We start from the raw sequence: 24968 nt of genomic DNA, 5'->3' as shown, positions 1-24968 counted from the left end.
TGATGTATGAATCACATCATTTTATTAAAAACCTGTGTAGGACTAATACAGCAGGTACACAATCTGCCAAATGTGGACTGAGCTCATGGACTCATTACTGTATGTAAGTCCTTGTTTGTGCTCAGCCACGGACATTTCTAACATGAAGCCATACAGTGAAAAAGTTTGGGGAAAAAAAGGGGGGTGTCAATGATTCAAAAAATATGTGCAAGACAGAATAAATGAGCCTTTTTTCAATGAAAAGATTTTCAAAAGAAAACACAAGTCCACACAGACAGTTTGTTAAATTCCCTTGAAATGAACACCTGCTCGCAATTATACTGTCAAAGCCGGTCATGCACTAATCATTTTCATAATCACTTTATCATCAAAGCATTAACAGTATCAGCATCTCTGAATGTATCAATGAATCATTAGATAAATTACATCAACCCAGAGGCATCACACTACTTGCAAACCTTTTGTAATCCTAACATTAAGGGCAGAAATTTGCTTCCTTCTACTTGCTTTAGACATTTATCATAAGCCATGGACCAAAGATATGTGGTCTCATGTCAGCACATTTCAGTTGCTCCACCTGCCAGTGTTTCCATGACAACACTTGCACTGGTAGCTATTTTTCCAACACTGACCAGGAATTTCATTACAATAATGAACAACCAGATGCTCAGTCAAAAACATTAACTGAAGGCATATTTTTAAATGAGCAACGAAACAAACATTTGTTGTTCCACCTACTTATTGGCTGAGACAGCTGCTCTGAGACTCCACTGTGATGGTGATCTATGTTTTATAAAGACTCCATCTGCATAGTCAGTATATCAACTATTCAACAGCAACCAGCAAGATTCTCTCCTCCAAGGAAAAAAAAATGCATTCATCACTGGGTATTTTCCACCAATATCTAGTGCTGGCAAAAGAGGAGAATGAGTGGCAGATCAACAGCCATGAGATTACCATAGGAACCCACAGCTGGAGCAGAGAGTTGGGATAGATTCTAGTCTATGGTCATTCATCTATACTCATTTAGAAAATCTCCAGTCTTCATTTTAATGCAGATTTCCAGTGAAATAAGGGCTGTACAGCACAGGGTGATACTGTGAAATATCAAGCAACATTCATTAGAAAAAAAATCAGTTCTCAGACAATGACAGACATAAATTAAAAAAACACAATAATTAAGCAAACTGAGGGATGTCACTGGTATACAGTGATGCATAAAATAAATTACACACCTTTGTCCTTTGAGGTCATAATATAGACAAAGAAAGGGAATTGTACTGCCTATCTGAGTTTCAAAAAGGTAGCACAGGTACCATTTTATTTACAAATCTTCCTGGGAAAAACCAAAACAGAACATGTTCCTACACTACCTGACAGATTTAATAAGAATCTAAACCTACTAAAGCTGCTTCCAACCTTTAACCTAAGATGAATTGGATCGTATAAATGGAACTCACCCTTGAAGGCCAAAATGACCTTTTCACATGAACAACTAACCCTGGTGCATTTACCTGCCCTCAGGACTGATGCATTTTACACTGCTGCAGATGGAAAACACACTAAAATGGCTGCTGGCGGAAACAGAAGGAGAAGGACAGTTTGCTAACAGGTAAGTAGTGTGTGGTGATAATCCTGGTTGGTTTGATGACTTTAAAGATAGAGTAAAGATTGATCTAATGTCTTTGCCTCCACCCGGATCCCTTTGGCTCAAAACTGAGCATTTTTAAAATGTTACGAGAGCTTGACAGCAATCTTCTGCTCCTTCTTCATCATTCTCTGAGCCTCTTTCTCCATTTTTTTCCTTTGCTGCTCCATGGACCGCTTCTCTCTCTCAGCCATTTTCTGCTGTCTGTTACCAAAAAAAAAAAAAGAGGAAAACAAAAGGTACAGTTTTAAGCACTGTCATTACGGAGCATGTCAACAGAAGCTGGGTCACCTGGAACTGAGGAAAACAAACCCTGTTCTGTTTACCACTGCTGCTGTAATAATGGTGTACACTGCCACCTGCTGGCCATCACATGAACCTACACTTCTCATATAGACAACAGGCACGAGTAAACAGGTCGCTCATAAAAAAATGGTTACAAGGGTAGATGATAACACATTCACATGCACTGCTACTGCAATGTCACAAAAAAAATGCATGTGTCAATACTGGGACTTGTCCCTGGCATTAACCTCACTTTGGAAACATGGTTTACTATGTTGGAGCACTGCAGTGGAAACCAACAGACTTACACTTGGAGAGGAAACTTTGTGTTACTCCTTTTTTTTCTCTTACTGTTCCAGTGTCTGTAGTCTTGCATTCTCTGTTGCATGTTGAAATTGCATTTACAGAAGCTTTACTACTGCTAAAACCCCTGTTTCACCCCTCCTGATAATCAGAACAGAGATCTGGTCTGGGACCTGGTGTCTGACTGAACCGATATTATGTGGTAATGTGAGGGGTTTACACATCCAGTCTTACACCTCCAAAACTGCTCACAGACTTATAGGGGCTGCCCCAATTAATTTTCACAATAATTTTCTCATCCAGACTCATTCAGTTTTTTGTTTCTCACAGCAAAGTATGTTATTGTTCTAGCTAATTTCGTTTACTTCTGCGTCCCCATGACATCACATCATGGTGCACTGCTCTGCTCCCTGTGGCAGGACTACCATAATAATATCCTGCAGTGTGTGATGTGCTGTTATGTTCAAATCTTGCACGACTGAGATTATAGAGAGGAATATCTGTGAAGTTTTTTCTTATGTGCGTAATGCAACTAGATTTCTAAATCTGTTGGGATTTTAAAACATTTGATAGTGTGAGCCAAGCCAGCTGTGCTGTTGTTCTCCTTGGCAGTGCTGTGTCTGTTTCTCTCTGACCAACTGTTTACCATGACAGTCTGCGTTAGTTTAGCCTGAGTAGAGATAATGAGACAACTCATTACAGCTATTTTACAATGCTACAACGAGCTAGTGGTTGTGGCTGGATTTGTTTTTCTTGGCTCTCATGCACACGTTTGTGGTCGTAAATTAAATTTGAACGGTGGAGGAGGTGTGGCTGACAGGTTTCATTTTCTTCTTTTCACATATCAAACATGAAGCTTCTGTGGCTGTTTGCTAAAGCTGTTTTATGACTGGTTGGTTCAGCTGACAAACTGGTATTCATTGTGCACAGAAGCATTCTTGACCAATTACCTGAGCACCTCCTCTGCTTCCCAGGCAGCGTCAGACTCGTCCTCCCAGGCGTTTGTGTCCTCCTGCCAGTTGTCCATTTCTCCCAGTTCAGCCTGTTCAAACAAATAGTTTCTGATTACACTGTGAGGTTGCTACTGTGAGTACAGCAGTTCTATTACTACAGTTCATGAATTAGACCAATATGGAGCATTTCACTTAATGTATTATGGTCAGTCACAAGTCAGTTATTCTACATGTGTCCTGTTGCTACACCAGAGATGGACTACATGGAAGACGATGTACGCTTCCTCCTGTTACATGTTTGTTCTAGTTTAATTAATTACCCCTAACTGCAATGACTGCAGAGGCATCACAGGGACACATATGAATTACTCATGAACATCAGAGGAAAATTCTGACTCTTTAGACCAGTGTAATAGCTGGTCTGTTAAAATGTGTGGACTGAATTTGATTTAAGACCAACAGGGACTTTGATGAATAGTTTTCCTGTCATTCTGACTGATATTATAAGTGTGTTCTTACATTCAAATCTTGCCTCCTGCAACTTCAGCAAAGTTCTTTACAAGTCGAATGAATGACAACACGTTTAGCTTTCCTTTGATTTCTATCAAACATTCCCACATTTTAATAACACATGATAAATCTGCAATCACAATGTAATATACAGAGAGCGTAAACTACACATTATACATAGATCAGGACTAGAGTCCATGTTCCAATCCTTACTTTATGGGTTTGTAATTGAATGTTTCCACATCCACTTTTGTTATGTGGAATCATTGAAAGGCAATATATTAGAACTGTATTTCATTTTATACTACTCAACAGAAGACATTTTGCTTAGTTCCAAATTTTTCAAACAACTAAAACCGTTGGTGTGTGAGGAAGAGAAACCTGTCTGAACTTTGCAGAGTAGAAAAATGAAACTCACTGAAGGTGGAGTGAAGGTGATCATATCCTGAGAGGCTGCCAGCCTGCTGGAGAATCCTGCTGAGCCATCAGGCACCAGGTAGTTCAAAGGCTCCCGTTTCTTCAGCACAATCTTCAATGTGGAAACAAGAGAATAAGGAGAGGAACTCAGACTTAAACTAACTGCTCTGTGTTGTATTGTTGGTTAACCATTTCTGGAAAAGATTAGCTGATATTCCTGTTATACTAGACTTGCTGATTAACTTTTATTTGTTGGTCTAACTTGATATTTCAGTGAAGCAGTGATCAACAGAAAATACAAGTCAATGCAGTAAGTTCAAGACTTTTTATTACACAACCTACACATTCACTGAATGTTTAATTGTTGACTGACGTTATTTTAAAAATCCATTTTGGACATTCAGTTACTTGCATGTGTGAAAAGACTATAAACTATGTAGTGCCGAATTGTGAAGTTTGACCATTAAACGGTTTTTCATCATTTTTCTCTTCAGGATTTGGTAACTGACTCATAAATCCTGGCATGAAGATGAACTAGAGCCGTACTCTACATGACGCCTCCCATCCCACCTAAAATGATAAAAACAGGATCACACATGTGGTACTCATCCTCAATTGCAAGTCATTACACGTCCTGCAATCTAGCGTGTGATAGCTAGCTTTGCAAATCCATCTTCTTTGGATACCAGAATTTGAAGACAAATTTTCACCTGAGACAGCTGGGATTCACAGATAATCTGCTACAGGTGAAAGGGGCTGGGCTGACTATCTGCCTCTATGGCCTTCATCTTTCCATCCTGCCAACATCTGACGTCACAGTCAGCAGTGCATGCACACCAAAGAGTGTAAGCTGTTTTGTGTACTTAGTTTTTAATGACATAAATAACAGCAAAGTGACGAGTATACTCTCCAGCGTAGGTCTGTGATTTCACATCTAACCTGTTAGGTCCAGTTAAAACACACTCAGGTCTGTTTGCACAGTTGGTACGGTTCATTGGGGCTGGTGTGAAAGTTGTTGATCTGTGCCTTCAGTGGACACGTCCCCAGCATTTGAGAGCACAGAAACCTGCTTCATGGTTTTATTCAAATTTGGCTAGGTGGGTAGTAACACAGTTTTTGGTGATGTGACCACTTCAGGGTTTGTTTCTTTTTCAACTAATTTGCACAGAATTTTAAAAAATTACATTTTATATACAGTATCTCAGAGTAAGGCTCCACAATGGAAACTATAATTAAGTATCAGAATTAATTGCCAAGGTCACAGTCACCTCAATATTCACCTGTAATGGACTGCTATGTCTGTAAAGTTGTCAGGTTCGGTATGAATGTTTTATAAATCTATATTTTTCTAAGACATGGAACACAACATAATCTGTAACATAGTTGTATTTTAGATGTTGAAACCAACTGCTAGTGTTTATCGTGCCAAAGTGTGCCCACACACCAGGCATGGCTTCTTTTTTGTGTAGCAACTATTACTCATTTACACTCGTGACTGCTTCCATCTTTCCTACATTAGATTGATGTTGGCTGTCCTTATTGTCCCTCATAACTGGGGTACAATGGTTAAACTGAGTGCTAGAAGGGAGCCAACTGCACCTTAATTCTTTGATTTACAAAGACAGTTTTACAACGTAATACAATGCCAGAGAGACACCGACTTTTCAAACATGTACTTCAGAGTCTTAGTAAAATATCAAACTGGTATCCGACCTTTGCTGCACTGTCTGTGGACATACCTTCTGCGTTTTCCTGATGGTGGGAGCCATGTCTTTGAAGTAGTCAGGCTCGTCATCGACATCATTGGGCGGAGGGGAAACGTTTCCGTTGCCACCTTCAATCTTAATGCTTGTAGGAGCCTCTTCATCCCAAGAGCTCCATTCTTCAATCTCTGGCTGTGCAGACTAGATAACAAAATACGACTTGAAGTCAAATATATACATGTAAACTGACAGCAGCACATGAAAAACTAGACGTTATTTTGACTGTTTATACCTCTACAAATACTGACCAGCAGCCCCTGAATTTTTCTGGGCAGGTGCTGTTGATCAACACAATACTGACCTGCTTTGGTACAGAGGATGAAAAATCCACTGTTGTAGGGAGAGTTATTTGATCACCGCTGAGTTTGCGACCCCTTCCACTCCTGTATTAAAATAAAATATAAAGTCAAAAGGAACTAATACAATACTAGGAAAAGCAGCAACTGAATGTCACAAAACTTTGTCAACTTAATTTTCCTTAAGTATTACAAATGAACCCATTGTAGAACATAAACAAAATTCCACAGACAGGTGGCAAATGAGAGGAAACCAACATTAATTGTCTTAGTAAGGTGTTGGGGCAAAGAGCGCTGTCTGACGTGTAGGTTTAAAATCTCCCCATCTGGTGACTGTGAAAGCCATAGTATATGTTTCACATCATTCTCCTACTCATCGAACCATTCAGTAAGCCCTCATTCCCTACAGAAAACTGGCACTGTCATTCTGGAAGAGACTCCTCCCATCTGGGTAGAAATACTTTTTTACAGGATAAAGGTTTGTATTCAACATCGTATGGATTTGCATCGACTCTTTTCTCTAATACGACAATAGGATCGAAACCATGTCAGCAAAATGCTCCACACAGCATAAGAGAGCCACAAGAGCCATTAACTTTTGGAGTTATGGGTTCAGGCCTTCACTGTTCTCTTGGTGAATGACTCCCAAGCACTGAAACACTTGTTAAGAATATGGTGAAGCATTACTCCGTTGACCATATCCTTATTTTCTACATCCCTGTAAACCAACACAGATGTTTTTTGCATCACAATACACCCAAATGTGCATTGTTCTTTGTAATCAGGGGTTTATGCACCTGTAGTCCCATGATAATATCACTTTCTATGCAGTTGTTTACAGACTGTTCTGGCTGACTAGTCTGATCATATCTTGTATTAACACTATTAGTCACCTAAACAAGAGCTGCTCTTCTGTTTTTCCTTACATGTCTCACTAATGCACAGGCAGTTTCATAACGTGTGCTGTGTAGACCACAATTTTGACAGTATTTACTGATTGAAACACAAGCCAGTTGAGCAGTATGTTAGACTGAAGCTCCTGCCACCCATGTCCAAACACAGAACCCTCTTTCAAAGTCACTTAAATGTTTTCCTATTGGCATCCGGGGAAAAAATCAACAGGGCCCCTCACCATTTAAAACACTAAGACTTGCTGATAATTGCTTATTTGATTCATGCAATGCATGTGTGTGAAAGCACCTGTATTTATGGTGTTTCTCCACTCACTTATGCAGGTTTTACCTTTTGTTTATCCCTGATCTGTAGCTGGATTCCAGTGTCATTTCAGCATATATTTAAAGAGACACCTAGTTGTGGTGCAAATGCATGCAAAATTCACCAGTAGATCCTGTCAGTTTCATAAAGGGATAACCCTCAATCTTTTGAAATACATATGTTTTCAAATAAGTAATACTGCCTAACCAAACTTCCATTTAAACAATGGCATGCATATAGGGTACTGGACAATGTACTAATCGAACATTCATTTGTGCTTACCTGCATATCAACCTCTTAAAGAAAGAAAGTAAGCTGGCTAGAAATGTGCAGATCTTGAATAGACGGAACTGAGTGATGGCCATGATGAAAACGGAGCTGCTGGCAAAGAAAAGAGGAACATGTTTGAGTTTACTACGATGGGCACACAGTCACTCGTCCAGAGTGTGCAGTACATCAAGTCTTAAGCAGTAGTTATGCAGGGTAGCATGAAATTTACACGTTGGACAGAAGTCAGTCCTTATACAGTAATGTGTTTACGTGCATGCACATTATGTTCCAACAAGCGGTGATGTAATTTAAAATCTGGAGAGCCGAGACATTACCCTCCTACTAGAATACTACCCTGCTTATGTGTTTCTAATTACAGAACAGGATTGGACTGAGGCTAACGTTAGATAATACAAGTTCAACCAGTATTTTAGTTAGGATAAAACAACTAAATTATGTCCTTACTTCAAGCTTTGCATACCGTAGCTATCACAAAATTGCATACTCACCTTGCCAGGTGTCAGTAAACCGTACCAGGGTCGCTTTCTTCCTGAATGAAGAACAGACCAGTTCATTTATGTGCTAACCGTTGCTTGCTAGCTTAGCCCACACGAAAACATGATATTTCTGAATCCTTTAAAAGTCTTTCTAAGGTGACACATTGGCAGGGACTAATTATATCGCTGTCATGTCAAAAGCAAGCATGTAGCAGCTCTACATCCCAGCACGGTTTCAGGAATAAACTCCTAAATTCGTGTCGTCGCTCGTCTCCGTGCCATGGTTGCCATCTTTGAACTGGGAGGACCCTGCTGCGTTCAGGTGCTGTTGGAAAAGGGATGCAGCGTATGATTCTAAACATTTGAATTCGTTTCTGAACCACAGATCGTATGTGCATATTTATATACGTATTTAAGTATACATATAAGATTACAAAATTAAATTGAAGTAGCTATTACAGGGCATGTAAGAAATGAGAAGCTCTGTCGATACAAATTGCAGTAGGTTTATATATTTAATTTAATACACCTTTAAGAGACACACTAAAACTGATTATAGCGTATCTAGTTACGCATGAGATATGTAAATATTAACTATTTTTACGATTTTACACATTTGCATTAATGTCTGAAAAGTTCTATTCGTGAATGAAGCGGTAGTTTGTAACCCAAACGCACCGTGACGTAATCACAAACTAGCCAATCAACAAACGTCTTGGACGGAAGTGGCATATTTGAAAACTGTCAGTTACCTTCGAGCCTTTTTTTTAATTTTGCGGTGTCTGCTGCTGCAGAACCCACCAGAAGAACAACTGGTCCGTTCACAAGGGATTACTGACAGCAAAAACACGGTGAGATGCTTTTGGTTAGCTGTACTGGTTCGCAGTGTTATTAAAAATGTCTTAAAATACGTTGGACTTCACTCTAGATCTAGAGGACCCAGTTAGCCTGTTAGCTGCTAGCCTAGCTACCCTAACAGTACTGCTAAATGAGAGCTAGCTAGCTACCTGAGCTAACTCAGTTTGTTAACACGAATGTAAATACCCTGGCAAAGGAACATTGCTGTCCTCTAATCTGTTTTGAACACTCCAAAGAGATTCTCTCTTGTTTTTCAGCAAGTTTACGTACCGACACTGGGCATCTTTACGAAAGTACAGTACACCATGGTGGTAAATTAACGAAACACTTGGATTGTATCTGCTGGTTTCTCTGTTTGCCACACTCTGTCTGAGATGTTAAATGTCACCGAGCTATAAAGTGGCTGGTTTGGGAGTACCTCGTAACTACTTTTAAGCTGTCTACAGTTGTGTGGATCTCTAACCGTTAGTAGATGTTTCATATTGTTATCCAGAGGCGTTGTTAGGATCTGGGGGGGTTTAGCCCACCCCGGCAGTCTCTGGGTTTTAACCTGATCACTGCACAGTTTTCAAGATATTTCCTAGTAAAAAATGTTTAAAATGAAAAACACTGCTCTCTGCAAAGTCATCCCACTTTCTTTTTGTGCTTAGTCAATGATTCACAATATTCAAATGAAGCAGGCTTGCTTGGCCTGTGGATATCAGACTGTATGCCTTATTTTTGATGATGTACACAGCTATAATCCCATGTGAAGCTGTGTGAGATGGATGACTGATCCTTTAAACAGTATAGAAGAAGAGATGTAGTTGCTGGTGAGAAGAAAAAGTTCACCCATAAAGCTCCATAACACAATAAATCAAACTGAATACCTAATAATAATAATAATATTCATTACAAATCTGATGTCTGTGTTGCTGATCAACAACACAGAGGAGTATGTTCAAGTTTAACCTCATGATAACTTATCTAACAACAGCAATAGGGGATAACCTTTCCTCTACTTCATCTAGCCTCATCTGCACTTTGTTGCCTTCATATTTATCATATCTGTAGCCCCATTCTTGCTGTATTGAATTAATGAATTGACTATCAACAGATGACAATAATGACAATCCCAGTAATCGGTGCGCTCTCATGCACGCGCTCATACATAGTTTTTTGAACATTTGCAGTTATAGCTTTTTGACAGCAAGGCCAAACAATAAGTGTGGTTCACTAAATTGTATTTTTTCTTAATTTAAGGGAACGCATCACCTTATTTGGGTTAATATACTTTGTGTGTTTATCTACTGCTCAATTTCAGATGGAGGAAGAGGAACATACAGACAGAAAGCAGCAACTTGCCAGGCTTTGTCAAAAGCTCAACAAAATTAAAAAGTACCTCAATGAAGGTAATGGAATTCCATGTAGTCCTATCACTGTAAGATTTCTATACATCAGTATGTGTCTGTCTGTGCTTCATTCAGCCATCATGACATACTTCACTTGTTACAGATGACACGGACAATATTAACCAGGTCATCAGCTCCAACTTGCCCGAATCATGCCTTGCATATTTAATGGACCTGGAGAAGAAGGGAGACCCTCACTCAGATCATAACCACCTCACCAAGCTCTTTGACAGTTATGCCAGAGTGTTCTCTAATATGCCTCTGCTAAAACATTGTCAGAATGAGAGCTATGCCAGAATGTTGGTCAGATTTGCAGAGCTGAAAGCGTAAGCATGTTACTTATTTTATAGCAAAATACTACATCCTTTCTGGTTTGAACTGTTTGCTCATTGCTAAATTTGGCATTTAAAGGTTAGTACATTCCACTTGTATTTCATAAACTAGCATTGTGGACATTTAGTCCATTTCCTGTTTTTGTCTGTTAGAATTCAAGATGTCAATGAGGCAGACGCCCACTTCAATGTGGCAACATCGAACAGCCAGAACTTTGCATTTGTCCACATTGCACATGCAAAGTTTGAACATTCACGAGGTAGAGCGATGTCCCTTTTGTTATTGTTGTGAATATGTAGACATTGTCATGACATGTCATCAAAGGTATTTCATGTCAGCTGTATTTCTTTACCAGGCAACACAAAGAGAGGCATTTACATATTGCAGGAGGCAGTCGAAGTGGGCGCCAAGCCAAAGGAACTGCTGGAGGCTGCCTTGCAGACCATGCAGACAGGGAAAACACAACCATTTTGTTCAGAAGATAAGGAAAATCTTCCATGTGAGTATTTTTTCAAGGTTTACCTGATGGCATAATATGTACCAAGTAGCCACAACAGCCAAAACTGCTTACACAATGCTGTGTAGGTCCCCTGCCTCCAGAACAGATCTGAACTATCAGGCCATGGACTTGGTGTTTGACAGTGGAATTTTTGTGTTGGTGTGTTGTTGGTGAGTGTTGGTAGATTGTGGATTGGTCTTGCTGTACTACATCCTCTATGCTCAGAGGAATTGAGATGTGGATAGTTTAGAGACTGAGCTAATGTCTGGGGCTCTTGGTCACGTTCTTCGAGCTGTTCATGAGCCATTAATGCAGGGTGTCGGGGTGTGTTGTACCCTCTGACCACAGGCTGCTGCTGTCAGGGAATTCATCTACATGAATGCCAGCAGCCACGGTTTCCCAACAGAGCATTGCATTGTAACAAGATGATCAATGCTATTCACTTTGCCTGTTGGTGATTTTAATGTTGTGGCTGATGCAGCTGGTTTGCTTCAGTGATATGCAACAGCTTAGAGAGTCACAGAGTTTGTGGTTATTGCACGGTAGAACTCTTAACTGAAACTATTTTCACTCATTATGTTCTACTTATCGATCTGTTTTCTGCTTTCTTTCTGCCAGCATTACCAAACAGTAATGTACCCGATTCCGTCAAAAAAGGCTCAGAATTGCTAAAAGTAAGCAGAATATCAGATGGGACAGGCGACTTGCAGCTCTCCAGTATTTTTGTTTCAGGGTAAGAATATAACAGCTTTCAACATTTAAAAAGTCTTTTTTTGAGTGAGAGCATCTGATGTTTTCTGTTCCCTGGCCCTTAGCATGGAGCCCCTCAGCGGATCAGATGACCAACTACCAGGCTGGAGATCAGGATCTCAACGCAAGAGAGCAGCTGGCATGGTGCGTTTCATCCTGCCGCATTAAAATTATTAACTTATTATTGTTTCTAAGTTGTGCTCTAACCTTTTACTCTACAGCCAAGGAGAGTTCCTGTGGTTCCTTTCTCCATCCCAGAAAAGGATGATGATGACGACAACCACATTAAAGAGAAGCCTTCTACAAGAAACGACGCACTAATTCCCAATAGTCTGTCCAGGTAACATTTATTTACAGCAACCCTGAATTACTCCCCCAAGGAACATGGTGGAGTTATGTAACGATTGGCGTCTGTCTGTCTGTCTGTCTGTGTCTGTTCGCAACATTACTCAAAAACAAACAAATGGATTTCAGTGAAATTTCCAGGGAAGGTCAGAAATGACACAAAGACCAAGTGATTAGATTTTGGCAGTGATGTGGCTTATAGTCTGGACCCACGGATTTGTTAAAGATTTCTGTATCATTGCCAGATAGCGTCACAGCGTCACTGTAACCATGACAACAAGTGAACACTACATCAGCTGCCTGCTGATGATCACATGATTGTGATCCTACTACAAATCCACCACTGAGGACTTATCAGGACTTATCCATCAGAAATGATCCAAGGAACAACTGATAAAATTGTGGGGGTGTTTCTGAGTCCCATCAATTCCCGCCGCCTGCTACATATTTAGGTCATGTGATTCGGTATCCGAACATAACGTACACATGCAGAACACGCCTGTGCTCAGTGCAACATCATTTTGTTTGTGGGTTCATCTATATTAAATGGACACATTCTATGCTGCTGTGATTTCTGATCATCAATAACTAATAAATGAACAAATGCTGCATTTATACAAAAACAATGCTGCATTTCTGATAATGCCATATGGGGGAATGAACAGCCTTGGCAGAGTACTGCGCTCTCTTGAGTGCTTTTCTAGTTTTATTATGCCATGCTACATAGAGTTTTTTATTGTCAGATTGAACAAGATTTTGTAATTAGTATCTGTCATATATTGATAACTTTCCCGATTCTGTCAGCCTGTAAGGACTACAGGAGCTTTGTAAATTTGGATTTGGTTTCGTTCCACCAAGGACCAAAGCTGCTTTGAGAACAAAGGGAGACCTTAACCAGTATTCATATGATGTTCCTAAGTTTAAGTTTTTAATGACTTTTTTAGGATTTGATTAGTGTTATGGCTGTGATTGTACTAAAAGAAACTGCACTTGAAGAGTGCATCTAAGAGTGACTTGTAATGCAATATACATGCAAATGTATGGGGCGTCCAAAAACTGTTTTCCACCACTGTATGTGCTACAATTATCCCACATTATATTATGAATGATTAAAAAGTAAATCGTAATTTTAATGTAGAGATTTTATTCATTTTTCAGCACAACAGTTTTATCTCTTCAGACTTGTAGCCCTCGGGTTATAATAAACAAAAGTATTAACTGACACTGGAGAGACCCCTCAGGGTTAACATGTGGCAGTTTATTGAGCTGAGGTCACTTTTACTTTCTTGTCTTATCTTGCAAACCACGGCCAAGAAATCACGTCACCCAATGAAAATGTGAATTATGATACTATTATAATCCAGGAAACTTAACTGTTACTCTCCGTTGCATGCAAATTCTTAAATTTGTCAGCCAAATGTGTTTTTTTCAAGACTCGTATGTGTTATTGATGCTTACTTTGTGTTATTTGTTCTCAGACAAACATCTGCATCCAGTGTGAACTCAACAGTCGGGCTGTCCTCCACAAAGAGAATTGCTGTCGATCGGGATGTTCAGGTGAGTTCAGATAAGCTTGTTTGAGTCTGTACACATCAGAAAGCTTGCTCAATGGTTTTTATTACTCTTGTTCTGTTATGCAAAGATGCTCAATTTGAGTTAAAGAAAGAAGAGTGAATCTTCTCTGTGTGTTTTCAGCCACCAGCTCTCAGTCCAGCGCAGTATCCTTGGGAGGACCAGGCAGCTGTGGACTCTACCACCACACTTCTTCATTCACACGATACAAGGGACGCTTCGAGACTAGAAGGTACTACATTACCTAAGGCAACAAAAAATACCCTGCAGTGTGTTGGTGGGCAGTGATCATTTACAATAGACATCTAGTCCTGTTTCCTATTCTAAAGACATGTTGTTTTTCTCTGGCAGATGTAACCTACAATTTCGATCAGGTCATCAGTTCCAAGTCTCCTGAGTCATGTTGGACATACCTCACAAACCTGGAGAAAAGAGGAAACCCTCATACAGACATCAGCCTCCTTAATAAGCTGAAGGACTGTTATTCTAAAATCTTCTCCAGGCTGCCGATCAGACAGTACAGCAAAAATGCCAGCTATGCCAGAATACTAGTCAGATACGCAGAACTGAAGGGGTGAGTTTGGATGAAACTTCCTACATTTCTGTTGTGATGCTTTAAGGATAGCCTGTCTCTAATCAACCAAGCCAAGTATTTGTTTTACTTTAAGAAAATCCTACGTGATTTTAAAGAGGTCTTGTACAGTGTTCAGTTCAATCACACACACTGTGTACAAACATAACAAAAATAATGTAGTGTGTGGTAAAGATTTAGAAAAGCAAATATTGACTTTCAGTTCTAACAAATTTTCAGCTGATCTTTAAGAGTTTCGTCATTTCTTTTTTTATTCAGGTTTGAGGACCAAGATGAAGCAGAGGACCACTTCATAGTTGCCAGATCCAACTGCAAAGGCTTCGCTTTTGTCCACATAGCACATGCACAGTTTGAGGTCTCTCAAGGTTTGTAATTTTCTTGAAATCTGGAGCTGTGTTCATAGTCTAACTTGTCTTTTTACACCAGACTGTGCAGCTAATGCTCACTGCAAAATCAGCTTGGTTAAATTAGGAATTTAAAGAAGAGATAAAATAAATTAAACAGCAAAAAATGTTGACTTCATTTAAGCTTCTTTAATTGAAGAGAGCTTCTTTCCTTTTCTGCTGTTTATTTCTAATTCCAGTAATGTGGTGTTTACTTCACCTGTGCTTCAAATTCCATATTTAACCAAGTCAGTTTTGCAGTCAACATTAAGTATCAGTGGTTAAAAATAACAACTTTCAGCATGAGGGAAAAATACTTTCTATACTTAAAAAGATTAAATGATTATTTATTAACGCAGCCAACTATCAGTTAAGAAAACTGTTTAAAATTTGCATTCTAATTTTGAGGGATGGCTTTGTAGCAGTCTATACATTTTGTTTTCTTAGATTTTGTTGGTTATAACTTCTGACTATGGTGTGTCTTTAGTCAGTAGAACAGGTCCTCGTCTATCCAGTCTGTCTGCAAAGCATAGAAAGTACAGTATACTTTAATGTGAAGTTATTTCCTACTCCTTTCTTACTTGTAGGTAATGTGATCAAGGCAACTTCAATTCTGCACAAAGCCCAGGTGTTGAAGGCCCGGCCAGCTGAGCTCCTGGACGTGGCCATACGTAACCTTAAAGCTGGAGAAAAACGGCTCATTCCCATCCAGGCGGAGGAACTGGCCACAGGTAGAGGTTTATTAAGGGCTGATTCATTGAATGGCTCAAAGCGCTGGTATGAATGTAACTGATTTTTTTTTTTCACATCTCTTTCAGATTTTCAAACAGGTGCTCCAACAGTGCCCTCTTGTGAGGAGAACCAGGAAATGCAGCTTCCTACTCGGGTCCCTGTAAACCGCTCAGTGGATCAGCCACAGCCTGCAAGCAAGAAGCCTTTATCAGAGTGGAAGATCCCAACCCTGGTCAACCGGCATGTTTCTCCAGAGGTCTGTTGGCTTTCTGTCTACGACTTAGAAGTTGCTACAGCATTTCATGTTGCAATTTTAGTCCACAGCTGATGTTCACATGTGTAGTATGAGACACGGGAGTTTGCAGCTACTATGAAATGTCTGATGTCTTAGTAGACTAATATTTTATGAACTTAAGTCTGATTTGTACTTGAATGTATAAATTCTGTTGTTCAGCATTTACTATCTCCACCTCCAACACAATCCATTCTGTTTCCGCTGCCATTGTGCACAGAAACACCACCACCAGCATTCTGACTGCACGAATGCCGTCAAAAGAATGACTTTGTCAGAAATTGCAAGAGTGAAACGAAATTGGAAAAATTAGTCATTCTGTGTCACATAATTGAAAGTAACTTTTTGTATGTTTTTTTATCAATCTCCTTAAAACTGACAACTGTAAAAATTTCCATTCATGATACTTTACAAATCTGTAGTGTTTACTATGATATTTACACCTTTTAAAAAAACAACAACAACAATTTCAAGTGATTTATACCATGAACAACACACATGAACGATTCTGTTTAGGTCTGAAAAACTTGTCCTTATTCAACATCATGTTAAACTTTACTGTTTCTTTTTAAGGATAAACGGACGACACCTCCTGACCCCAGACCTGTTCCCCGTCTGGTGGAGTCTTTTCGAACTCCGTCCCTCCAACTTCCAACCAGACTGAACCCACAACCAGTCTGCCAGACCCCGAACAACTACAAAAACCCCAGTGCTAACAGGTGATATCTGCAGCTTCTGACTTTAATGTATGTTACGTATGCAATTTCATTTTCAGTTTAAGTTTAAAAGAATTCTACTGTTCATTATTTATGTGTTTCCACCAAAATGCAAACTTGTCTCATTTCCTTTAGAAAACCCACTTAAATCGTTGTGCATTTTGTTGTAAGCCTCTAAGAAGTTCCACCAAATCTCAGTTCTAATAGAAGAAACATGGCAAGACGTTGTTACTTCATCTTATATTGTTTCTTGTGAAATTAATTATCATCTGAATGGACTCTTCATATCTCCATCTGTCCTCTCCTCAGCTTTATTACTCCTGTTGTAAAGAGAGGCCATGAAGTGTCTTCATCTGCAGCAGCGGCACACAGAGCTGGACCTGTTCAGCAGCCGTGCACACCAGTAAACCAGCCGGCATGTCTCCAGACTCCACAGGTGCAGCATGTGTACTTTTGTTTTTATCTCATACTTATGTACATTGCATTTATTTGTTACACTCAGTGAACATACAGTGTGTATGGAATAATGCGTGGTTTTATAAAAAAATGTTTTAGCCCAAGACTAAGCACCTCAGCTTAACAGAGGCTACACCAGAAGATGCAAACCACTCATTAGCAAGAAGAAGAGCAGACCGGGCTGGAATTTGCCTAAAAGTACAGAAATGAGTCTCATAAATTCGGGATAAAATTTTATGGACTGAAGAGATAAAGAGGAACCTTTAACAAAGTGATAGAAAGGTTAAATTTGGAGAAAGAAAGGATCTGCTCATGATCCCAAACATATAAGTTCATCTGTGGAGCACAGTGGAGGTAATGTCATGGCTTGGGCTGCATGGCTTCTTCTGGGACGGACTCATTGATCTTCATTGATAATGTAACACATGATAGCAGCAGCAAAATGAACTCAGAAGTTACAGAAACATTTTGTCTGCCAGTTTGAAGAAAGATGCAACCAAACTGATTGGGAGATCTAGATAATGACCCAAAACACACTGAAAAACAACAGAGGAGTTCATCAGGATTAAGAAGTGGAAGGTTTTATATTGGCCATGTCAGTCTCCAGACTTCAACCCTGTACAGCTGGACTTTACCTGCTGAAGAGGAGACTGAAGGGAGTAACCCCCCAAAACAACCAGCAACTGAAAGAGGCTGAGTGAAAGCCTGGAAAAGCATCACAGAAGAAGAGTGCAAAAGTTTGGTGATGTCAGTGGGTCACAGGCTTGATGCAGCTACTGCAAGCAAAGGATTTGCAACTAAATATTAAATCAGTTATTCAGTTTAATCTGTTTGAAGTCTTTCTGTTCCAATACTTTTGCTCACCTAAAGATGTGGTGTTCTGTGGCAAATAATGCTATCTTCTAGTTGTGTATCAGGTCCAGATGTAAATACCTGGAAATAAAAGCTGAAATGTTGATCTCTTGTCTCATATTCATGGTTTAATGTCAAACCTAAATGTTTTCAGTCTACAGCTACAATAAAGGAATTGGCCTCACTGTTTCAGTACTTTTGGAGGAGAGTATATGTATCTTGTCTTTGAGTATTAAATTCTTTCTAGGGGCCTAAAATTCTCTCTAAACTGAAATGAAAAATTACTTCTTTGTTCAAATCTTTTTCTAGGCTCCCCTCAGTGCGTTTTCAAATGATTGCATTACCATTAAGGGAAGGCAGTTCTTCATCCTCAAGATGATTGGACGTGGTGGATCGAGCAAGGTGGAATACTGTTGATGAGTTGCTGTGATGCCACAAACATTTCGTTAAGGTCCAGTTGGTGTTTAATGTCATTTTCAACCATCACGATATGACTGCTGTTTCCTGGTTTTCCAGGTCTACCAGGTCCTCGACCACAAAAAGCAGATGTTTGCTGTGAAATACGTCGACCTCGAGGAGGCTGATGCTCAGACGATAGAAAGCTACAAAAATGAAATTGAACACCTGAACCACTTGCAGCAGTACAGCGATCAAATTATAAAGCTCTATGACTAGTGAGTACATTGTTTATTTAAAAATATATTAATGCATCACAGTGGAAATATTTTACCTGGTATAAAACAGAATGACTACCATTTAATACCGGATGTTGTGCATTCAAAGTCCGGGTTTATCAAGCACAGAAGTATAGACATTTATTCTGTATACAGATTTTTTTATGTGTGAAAGTACAGTATGTCAGGTTTACTTGTAATGTGGATTTCTGCGACCATGTTGTGATGGTTGCATTTCTGTTTTGTAGTGAAATAACCAACAGCTACATCTACATGCTGATGGAGTGTGGAAACTTGGATCTGAACACTTGGCTGCGAAATCGCAAAACTGTGAACCCCCTGGAGAGGAAGTACTACTGGAAGAACATGCTGGAGGCCGTCCATATCATCCACAAACACGGTGCTTTCCCTTTGTGCCTCTCAAAATAGTTCATTAATTGTCACTGCAAATGATCCTGAATTTCTAACCACTGCTTGTTTGAATGTTCTCTGTAGGAATTGTCCATAGTGACTTAAAGCCAGCAAATTTTGTCATCGTGAATGCGTCGCTGAAATTGATCGACTTTGGTATCGCAAACAGGATCCAACCAGATGTGACGAGCATCATGAAGGATTCACAAGTGAGTCATACTTTTAATGAATGTCCTGAACCTCTCGTGTACAGTCGTCCCTCGTCATATCGCGGTTCAGTTTTCGCAGTCTCACTGTATAGCAGATTTTTAAATTGTTTATATCTAATTTTGTATCGCGGGTTCACTTTTCACTGTATAGCAGATTTTTAAATTGTTTATATCTAATTTTGTATCGCGGGTTCACTTTTCACTGTATCGCAGATTTTTCGCTGTATCGTGGGATTTTGCTGTACATAGAGGTTTTTATATGTTTATTGTTGTGGCGAGCTGTGTAGAACAACGTTGCTGGGGAGAGGATATCTGCCTTTAATGCACCCTGAAACCAGCAGATGGTTTTACTTTGACACACATGGAGAACATCACTTGTAAACTGTGGCAGGAATCACCAAACACACTTCACACTCACGGTCCTGACAACAAAACACTGAACCAAACTAACTAGGCTGACTAAACCACAAAAACACAATAAAACACAAACATTAATAACACTGGAACACTAACATAAACCACAATAATGACATTTAAACGCCCAACACCCTGAACTCCCATAGTGCATTGCAGCACAACAGTTCAGTCATAGCGACCGACTCTGCCATTGCTACATTATTTTTATTATTTTTTTTGGTAAAATAAGCATTTTCTAGCCTTAAAAAATTAAAACAATAATAAAAACATATTAAAAGAATATTTAATGTAAATAAAATGCGTAGCGTCCAGCGCTGGGCTCTGATTGGCTCATCGACCGTAGCATCAGTCTCCTCTGTCTCCCGTCTGGAGCAGCATTCAGCATCTCATCTTGTTCATTTCACATCAACGTCTGATCGCTGCGCATACTGTTGCTCTGTGGTGTTGTGTTTTTGTGAAATTTGTGTAAAATACTAAATTTATTTCAACAATGTCGATCAAACGTTCTGTGCCTTTTAAGGCTTCTGGCCCCGAATCCAAGCACCAGAGGAAGATGCTTACCATCACAGAAAAGGTGGAACTCCTTCAAATATATATAAATAATAAAATAAAAGTAAGGCCACAACTTTGCGGATGTTCGCCTATCGCGGGGGGTTCTGGGACCTAACCCCACGATATACGAGGGACCACTGTACTCTCTTAACTGAGTAAATCAAAATGCTGTTGGGCTGCAGAAACAAATGAATGAAATTTACCTTTGTTTAGTAAAAGTACCAGTGTTGCTGTAAAAGTCCAACAATATGAACATTAAACTTAAAGTTTTGCATGCTTATTCAGGAAAACGTACCATTGTATTAAAAGGAAAATACTCAATGCAGAAAAATGTCTCCTCTTGTAATAATGTAAGTGCATGATTTCACTGTCAGTCACCCCCACCTTCTAAATGTCTTCTCAGATTCTTGTCATTGTGCTAAAACGTGTCAGCGAAACTGATCCAATACACTTTTTGTTAAACTCAGTACCCAAAATGTACAGAACTGTGAATTTTACACTTCTTGTAAATTCACAGAAGAAATCTCAAAAACCTAAACTAATTTACATCCTAGGTTTAAATACAGTTAATGTGCATCATGTGAGAGAAGAGCTGCGGATTTATTCCATGCAACATGAGTAACACCTTATCGGTTGTCAAACCCAGGTAGGAACTCTGAACTATATGCCTCCTGAAGCCATCAAAGACACTTCATCACAGCCAGGAAAAGCACGCTCAAAGGTTTTTATCTTCACTTTTTCTCATTCTAATTTTTTTTTTATGGTGTGAAAATATCTGTGATAGAATGTGAAAAGCCTTATTTTGATCCACAGATAAGCCCCAAAGGTGACGTGTGGTCGCTTGGATGTATACTGTACTGTCTGACTTATGGGAAGACTCCTTTCCAGACCATCACAAACCAGATCACCAAGTTGCATACCATCATTGATCCTGCTCATAAGATTGAGTTTCCTGAGATCTCTGAGAAGGATTTGCTGGATGTGCTGCAGGTGAGACAACAAGCAGACTGTATTAGAAATGTGACACCAGACATTATCAGTTGGTTTTGCCAGTCTGACATCATGCCGTTTCCACATTAATTCAGGTGTGGGCTAGCGGTAGTTACTGGTGATAGACATTTAATTAATAAAATAAAAGAACTGTTTAATAGACTGTAGAATAGTCATAGTCTGCACAAGGCTTGGTCACTTTAAAGACCTCTGGTAAAAAAAAAAAAAAAAAAAATCAAGTGTTTTACGCAGTTAACCTATCCATATAATGTTTTTATAAACTGTAGTGTATCAAGGATGGTCTGAAAAACACATATGCTTCTAAAGTGATGTTCAATCCCAAATAATTGTGTTTTATGACCTGCTTTTAACAGAGATGTTTGGTGCGAAACCCCAGAGAGAGAATCTCTATTGCAGAGCTGCTGGAGCATCCATATCTGCAGCTGAAGCCACAAACATCACCTGAACCAGGTACGCACACACACACACACACACACACACGCACGCACGCACGCACGCACGCACGCACGCACGCACGCACACACACATGCAGCAGTACATATTTGATCAGGTAGAAGTGATCTGTGCTGATCAACATGTGACAGTGGTCTGTAATTCACGTGTCTGTTTCAGAACGTCCATCTAACAATGATCTCCAGAGGATCCTAACAGACCTGGCAGCTCTGCAGTCTCCAAACAGCATCATCAGAGCTGCTAATGTAAGATTTTTTTGGTAGAACTTCTTCTAGGGCAGTGAATTTCCGAAACACTAACTGTACTTTCCATTTCTCACAGAATTTGGCAAGAATGTGCAGCAGTGGCAGGAAGTTGGATGTTGCAGAGTGTGCAAAGTCATCATCTTAGCTCTCCTGAAAAAATGTAGATTTTTGTTTTACTTATGATCCTTTCTGAACCACTTAAGCACAGTTTACTGTTGTAAAAAGTTGACATATATTAGTATGTTTGTTTCCTTGAAAAAAAATCATTATATTGCTTCATTTTTTTAGTGACAATAAATGTAAGAATATGCAGTATATAGCATAGTCAAATAAACATGTATTCAAATGAACATTGTAGGTTTATTTATTACAGCTGAGGGACAAATAATCTCACTTAACTGTTGTACTCTGACATGCTCACTGAAACTGTCTCTGTTTAAATAGTACAGCAGAATGAAAGAGGAGACACAAGACATGTTTTAGCAACACTTGGTCTTAAAATCAATTCTAACAAGCACAATTGTGGTAAAGTGCTTTGTCACTTTAAAGACTGCCAAAAATCCTTTCTGTACAGTGGTAGTATGTCCATATGGTGTTTTTTTATTATTATTTTTAAGATATAGATATGCACTACTGTTCAAAAGTTTGTGGTCACCCAGACAATTCATGTTTTCCATGAAAACTCCCACTTTTATTCATGTGCTAACATAACTGCACAAGGGTTTTCTAATTATCAATTATCCTTTAACCACCATTAGCTAACACAATGTAGCATTAGAACACAGGAGTGATGGTTGCTGGAAATGTTCCTCTGTACCCCTATGGAGATATTCCATTAAAAATCAGCTGTTTCCAGCTAGAATAGTCATTTACCACATTAACAATGTCTACACTGGACTTATCATTCATTTAATGTTATCTTCAATAAAAAAAATGCTTATCTTTTAAAAATAAGGACATTTATAAGTGAGCCCAGACTTTTGAACAGTGGTGTAGATATGCAGTTAGAGACCTCATGAGCAAAACATGCAGTCAGTGCCATGGCTGAACCATCCTGAAGGTGCAGCGTACCAATGACAGTCTCAGAATCACAGATTCAGTTGGTCCTCTAGCGCTTACATTGAAATGGATTCAGAAACGATATCTGTATCACTTCTGTGGCCAGAAAGAGCAGCAGTTACAGACCCCGGCCAGAGATTGTCTTCTGTTTAGCAACATGTTGATGTAGTATTCAGCAAACTGCTATACTATTGCATAAATATTCAGTACTCTTGGGTTGGACCAGATCCATCTTCAAAATCTGGCCTTCATTTAGGTCTCATCTACAGACCTTTAAAGTTTCCTGACTGTATTTTGTACGGTTGTAATGCTATTATGTTGACCAAATCTTCCCACAGACACATTCCATTTAAAATCAACCAAATCTGAGAAAGTTTTAACCTGACCACCTCAGAGTCTACAGATGTTCCATGTACAGGGGGTCCTTGGTTTACGACATCCTTGGTCTACAGCGTTTTGTTGTTACGTCGGAACTGGTTACGCTGCGTGGAACTAGTTGACATGTGGAGCGGATGAATACATCGTCATGTGGCGCTATAAGAGGAAAATGGCTTTGTTTACATTCGCCGGTTATACGCCACATACAGTTTTTAGGACTTTTCCGAAGAACTGATTGATATCATGATGCATGTCATGTGAGTTCTGACTTATGACGAAAGCCGACTTGCATCACGCTGTAGGAATGGAACTCCGACGTAAGTCGAGGACCCCCTGTGTATTTAATGAGGCAATGTTTTTACCATCCTACTATGAATCGTTTTTAGTTACAGAAATTTTGTTTTTTAAAATTTGTGCTCGTTTTTACAGCATTTTTGAGTCCTCAGGAGATTGACATATGAAATATTTTAGGAACGAACAACACATTTTTGCCAATATTCATTTTTTTTTCTGCATGACTTTTCTCTAACCAACTTTGAGTATTGAGTTTCTTTAGCAACACTGTACCAGTTTAATTTCTATGAAAGACTCAGAAGTGTTTGCTTCTTTTGAATAGAAGCAGGCACTGGTGACTTGAATGTATCGTCTTTGAAGTGCATTATGAGTAAAAATTTCAAGGCTCACCATGTGGGATAGGTGGTCGGTCAAAACAAGCTATAGCGTATGAATGGTCTCATTTTTCTCCAACATTTTATTTACCTGGCTAATTTTCTAGCCATTATTACTTCTGTTTTAAAGTTATTTTCTAATATTGGCATTTTTTGACAGTTGCAAACTAAAATTTAAGATTCTATCTACTCAAGGACCTAAAGCAGGCCAGCTTTACTGATGGCTGTCATTTAGGATTTTTCACTGTTGATAAGTGGGCTGAAGGGTTTTGCAGATTCAGCCATGAAAGCTTCGATCTCCTCCACTGTTCGCGGGACGCAGGTCAGCAGCTCGATACCGTCTGCTGTCACTGCGATGTTCTCCTCCACACGAACCTGCACACAGAGGTTGGTGAAACATGGTAGAATCAAAAGAAGGACGCAAATTCAGACATGACACAAAGTAAACAGACATAAGAATTTAAATGTTGAATATGAGGTTGATCGATTGCTGAAAAATCAGTATGAGAAAAGTTTTATTTGGACATTTTCCTTAGAGAACATGAAATAAAGTGTGAATGTACAGCTTGTATATATAGATTCAAATTTCAAACTATTATTTTAAATTTTAAACTGTCATAGTTTAACTAATGACACTGTAAAAACAAAAAAAGTCACATTTTTCATTTGTAACTAACATTTGTATCTAACAGAAACTTGTATGACTTTCAGGTTTTTATGAATAGCTGTAAAATAATCTTGGTAAAAGTATGAATTTCTTTTAGGATTTAAAAAGAATCAGCTTTCCAAATCTGAAATGTACCTCAAAAAGTCTGATGCTCTTTGACTTTCTGCGAACCCTAACACCATCCTCCAGTGTGAGACTCACCCATAAAGAAAACTGTTCTGTATGGATGTAACTCAAAGAAAAAGCAAGGCCTTAATTTTTATAGTATGACACATTTAAGTATTTTTCTGAGATTT

General features: G+C 39.2%; 2 protein-coding genes across 3 annotated transcripts; one reads left to right on the top strand and one right to left on the bottom strand.

Moving 5' to 3' along the window:
- On the bottom strand, positions 1 to 8463 carry ebag9 (estrogen receptor binding site associated antigen 9). 2 transcript variants are annotated; one of them, XM_023267259.3, is made up of 7 exons: positions 8170 to 8463; positions 7673 to 7771; positions 6181 to 6262; positions 5856 to 6020; positions 4118 to 4228; positions 3187 to 3278; positions 1 to 1852 (listed from the first exon to the last, which is right to left on the bottom strand). In XM_023267259.3, exons 2-7 carry the CDS (start codon positions 7753 to 7755, stop codon positions 1735 to 1737), a joined length of 651 nt encoding a protein of 216 aa, XP_023123027.1. In that variant the 5' UTR covers positions 7756 to 7771; positions 8170 to 8463; the 3' UTR covers positions 1 to 1734. The 2 variants fall into 2 exon arrangements, with proteins under 2 accessions (XP_023123027.1, XP_023122944.1); XM_023267176.3 differs by having other exon boundaries at positions 7673 to 7768; positions 8170 to 8462.
- A 414-nt stretch (positions 8464 to 8877) lies between these two features.
- Positions 8878 to 22250, top strand: ttk (ttk protein kinase). The gene is made up of 25 exons (XM_023267496.3): positions 8878 to 9008; positions 10319 to 10406; positions 10510 to 10732; positions 10892 to 10998; positions 11095 to 11238; positions 11857 to 11971; positions 12054 to 12132; positions 12210 to 12328; positions 13812 to 13890; positions 14029 to 14137; positions 14257 to 14479; positions 14756 to 14862; positions 15468 to 15611; positions 15699 to 15868; positions 16478 to 16623; positions 16930 to 17056; positions 18238 to 18330; positions 18445 to 18602; positions 18851 to 19002; positions 19098 to 19222; positions 20838 to 20912; positions 21005 to 21181; positions 21556 to 21652; positions 21815 to 21900; positions 21977 to 22250. The coding sequence occupies exons 2-25, from the start codon at positions 10319 to 10321 to the stop codon at positions 22043 to 22045; spliced, it is 3012 nt and encodes a 1003-aa protein (XP_023123264.2). The 5' UTR covers positions 8878 to 9008; the 3' UTR covers positions 22046 to 22250.
- The last annotated feature ends 2718 nt before the right edge of the window (positions 22251 to 24968 follow it).

Source organism: Amphiprion ocellaris, chromosome 9, assembly GCF_022539595.1.
Source record: "Amphiprion ocellaris isolate individual 3 ecotype Okinawa chromosome 9, ASM2253959v1, whole genome shotgun sequence".
NCBI lineage: Eukaryota > Metazoa > Chordata > Actinopteri > Pomacentridae > Amphiprion > Amphiprion ocellaris.
The sequence above is the reverse complement of the archived record's forward strand: the minus strand, read 5'-3'. Positions and strand labels throughout refer to the sequence as shown.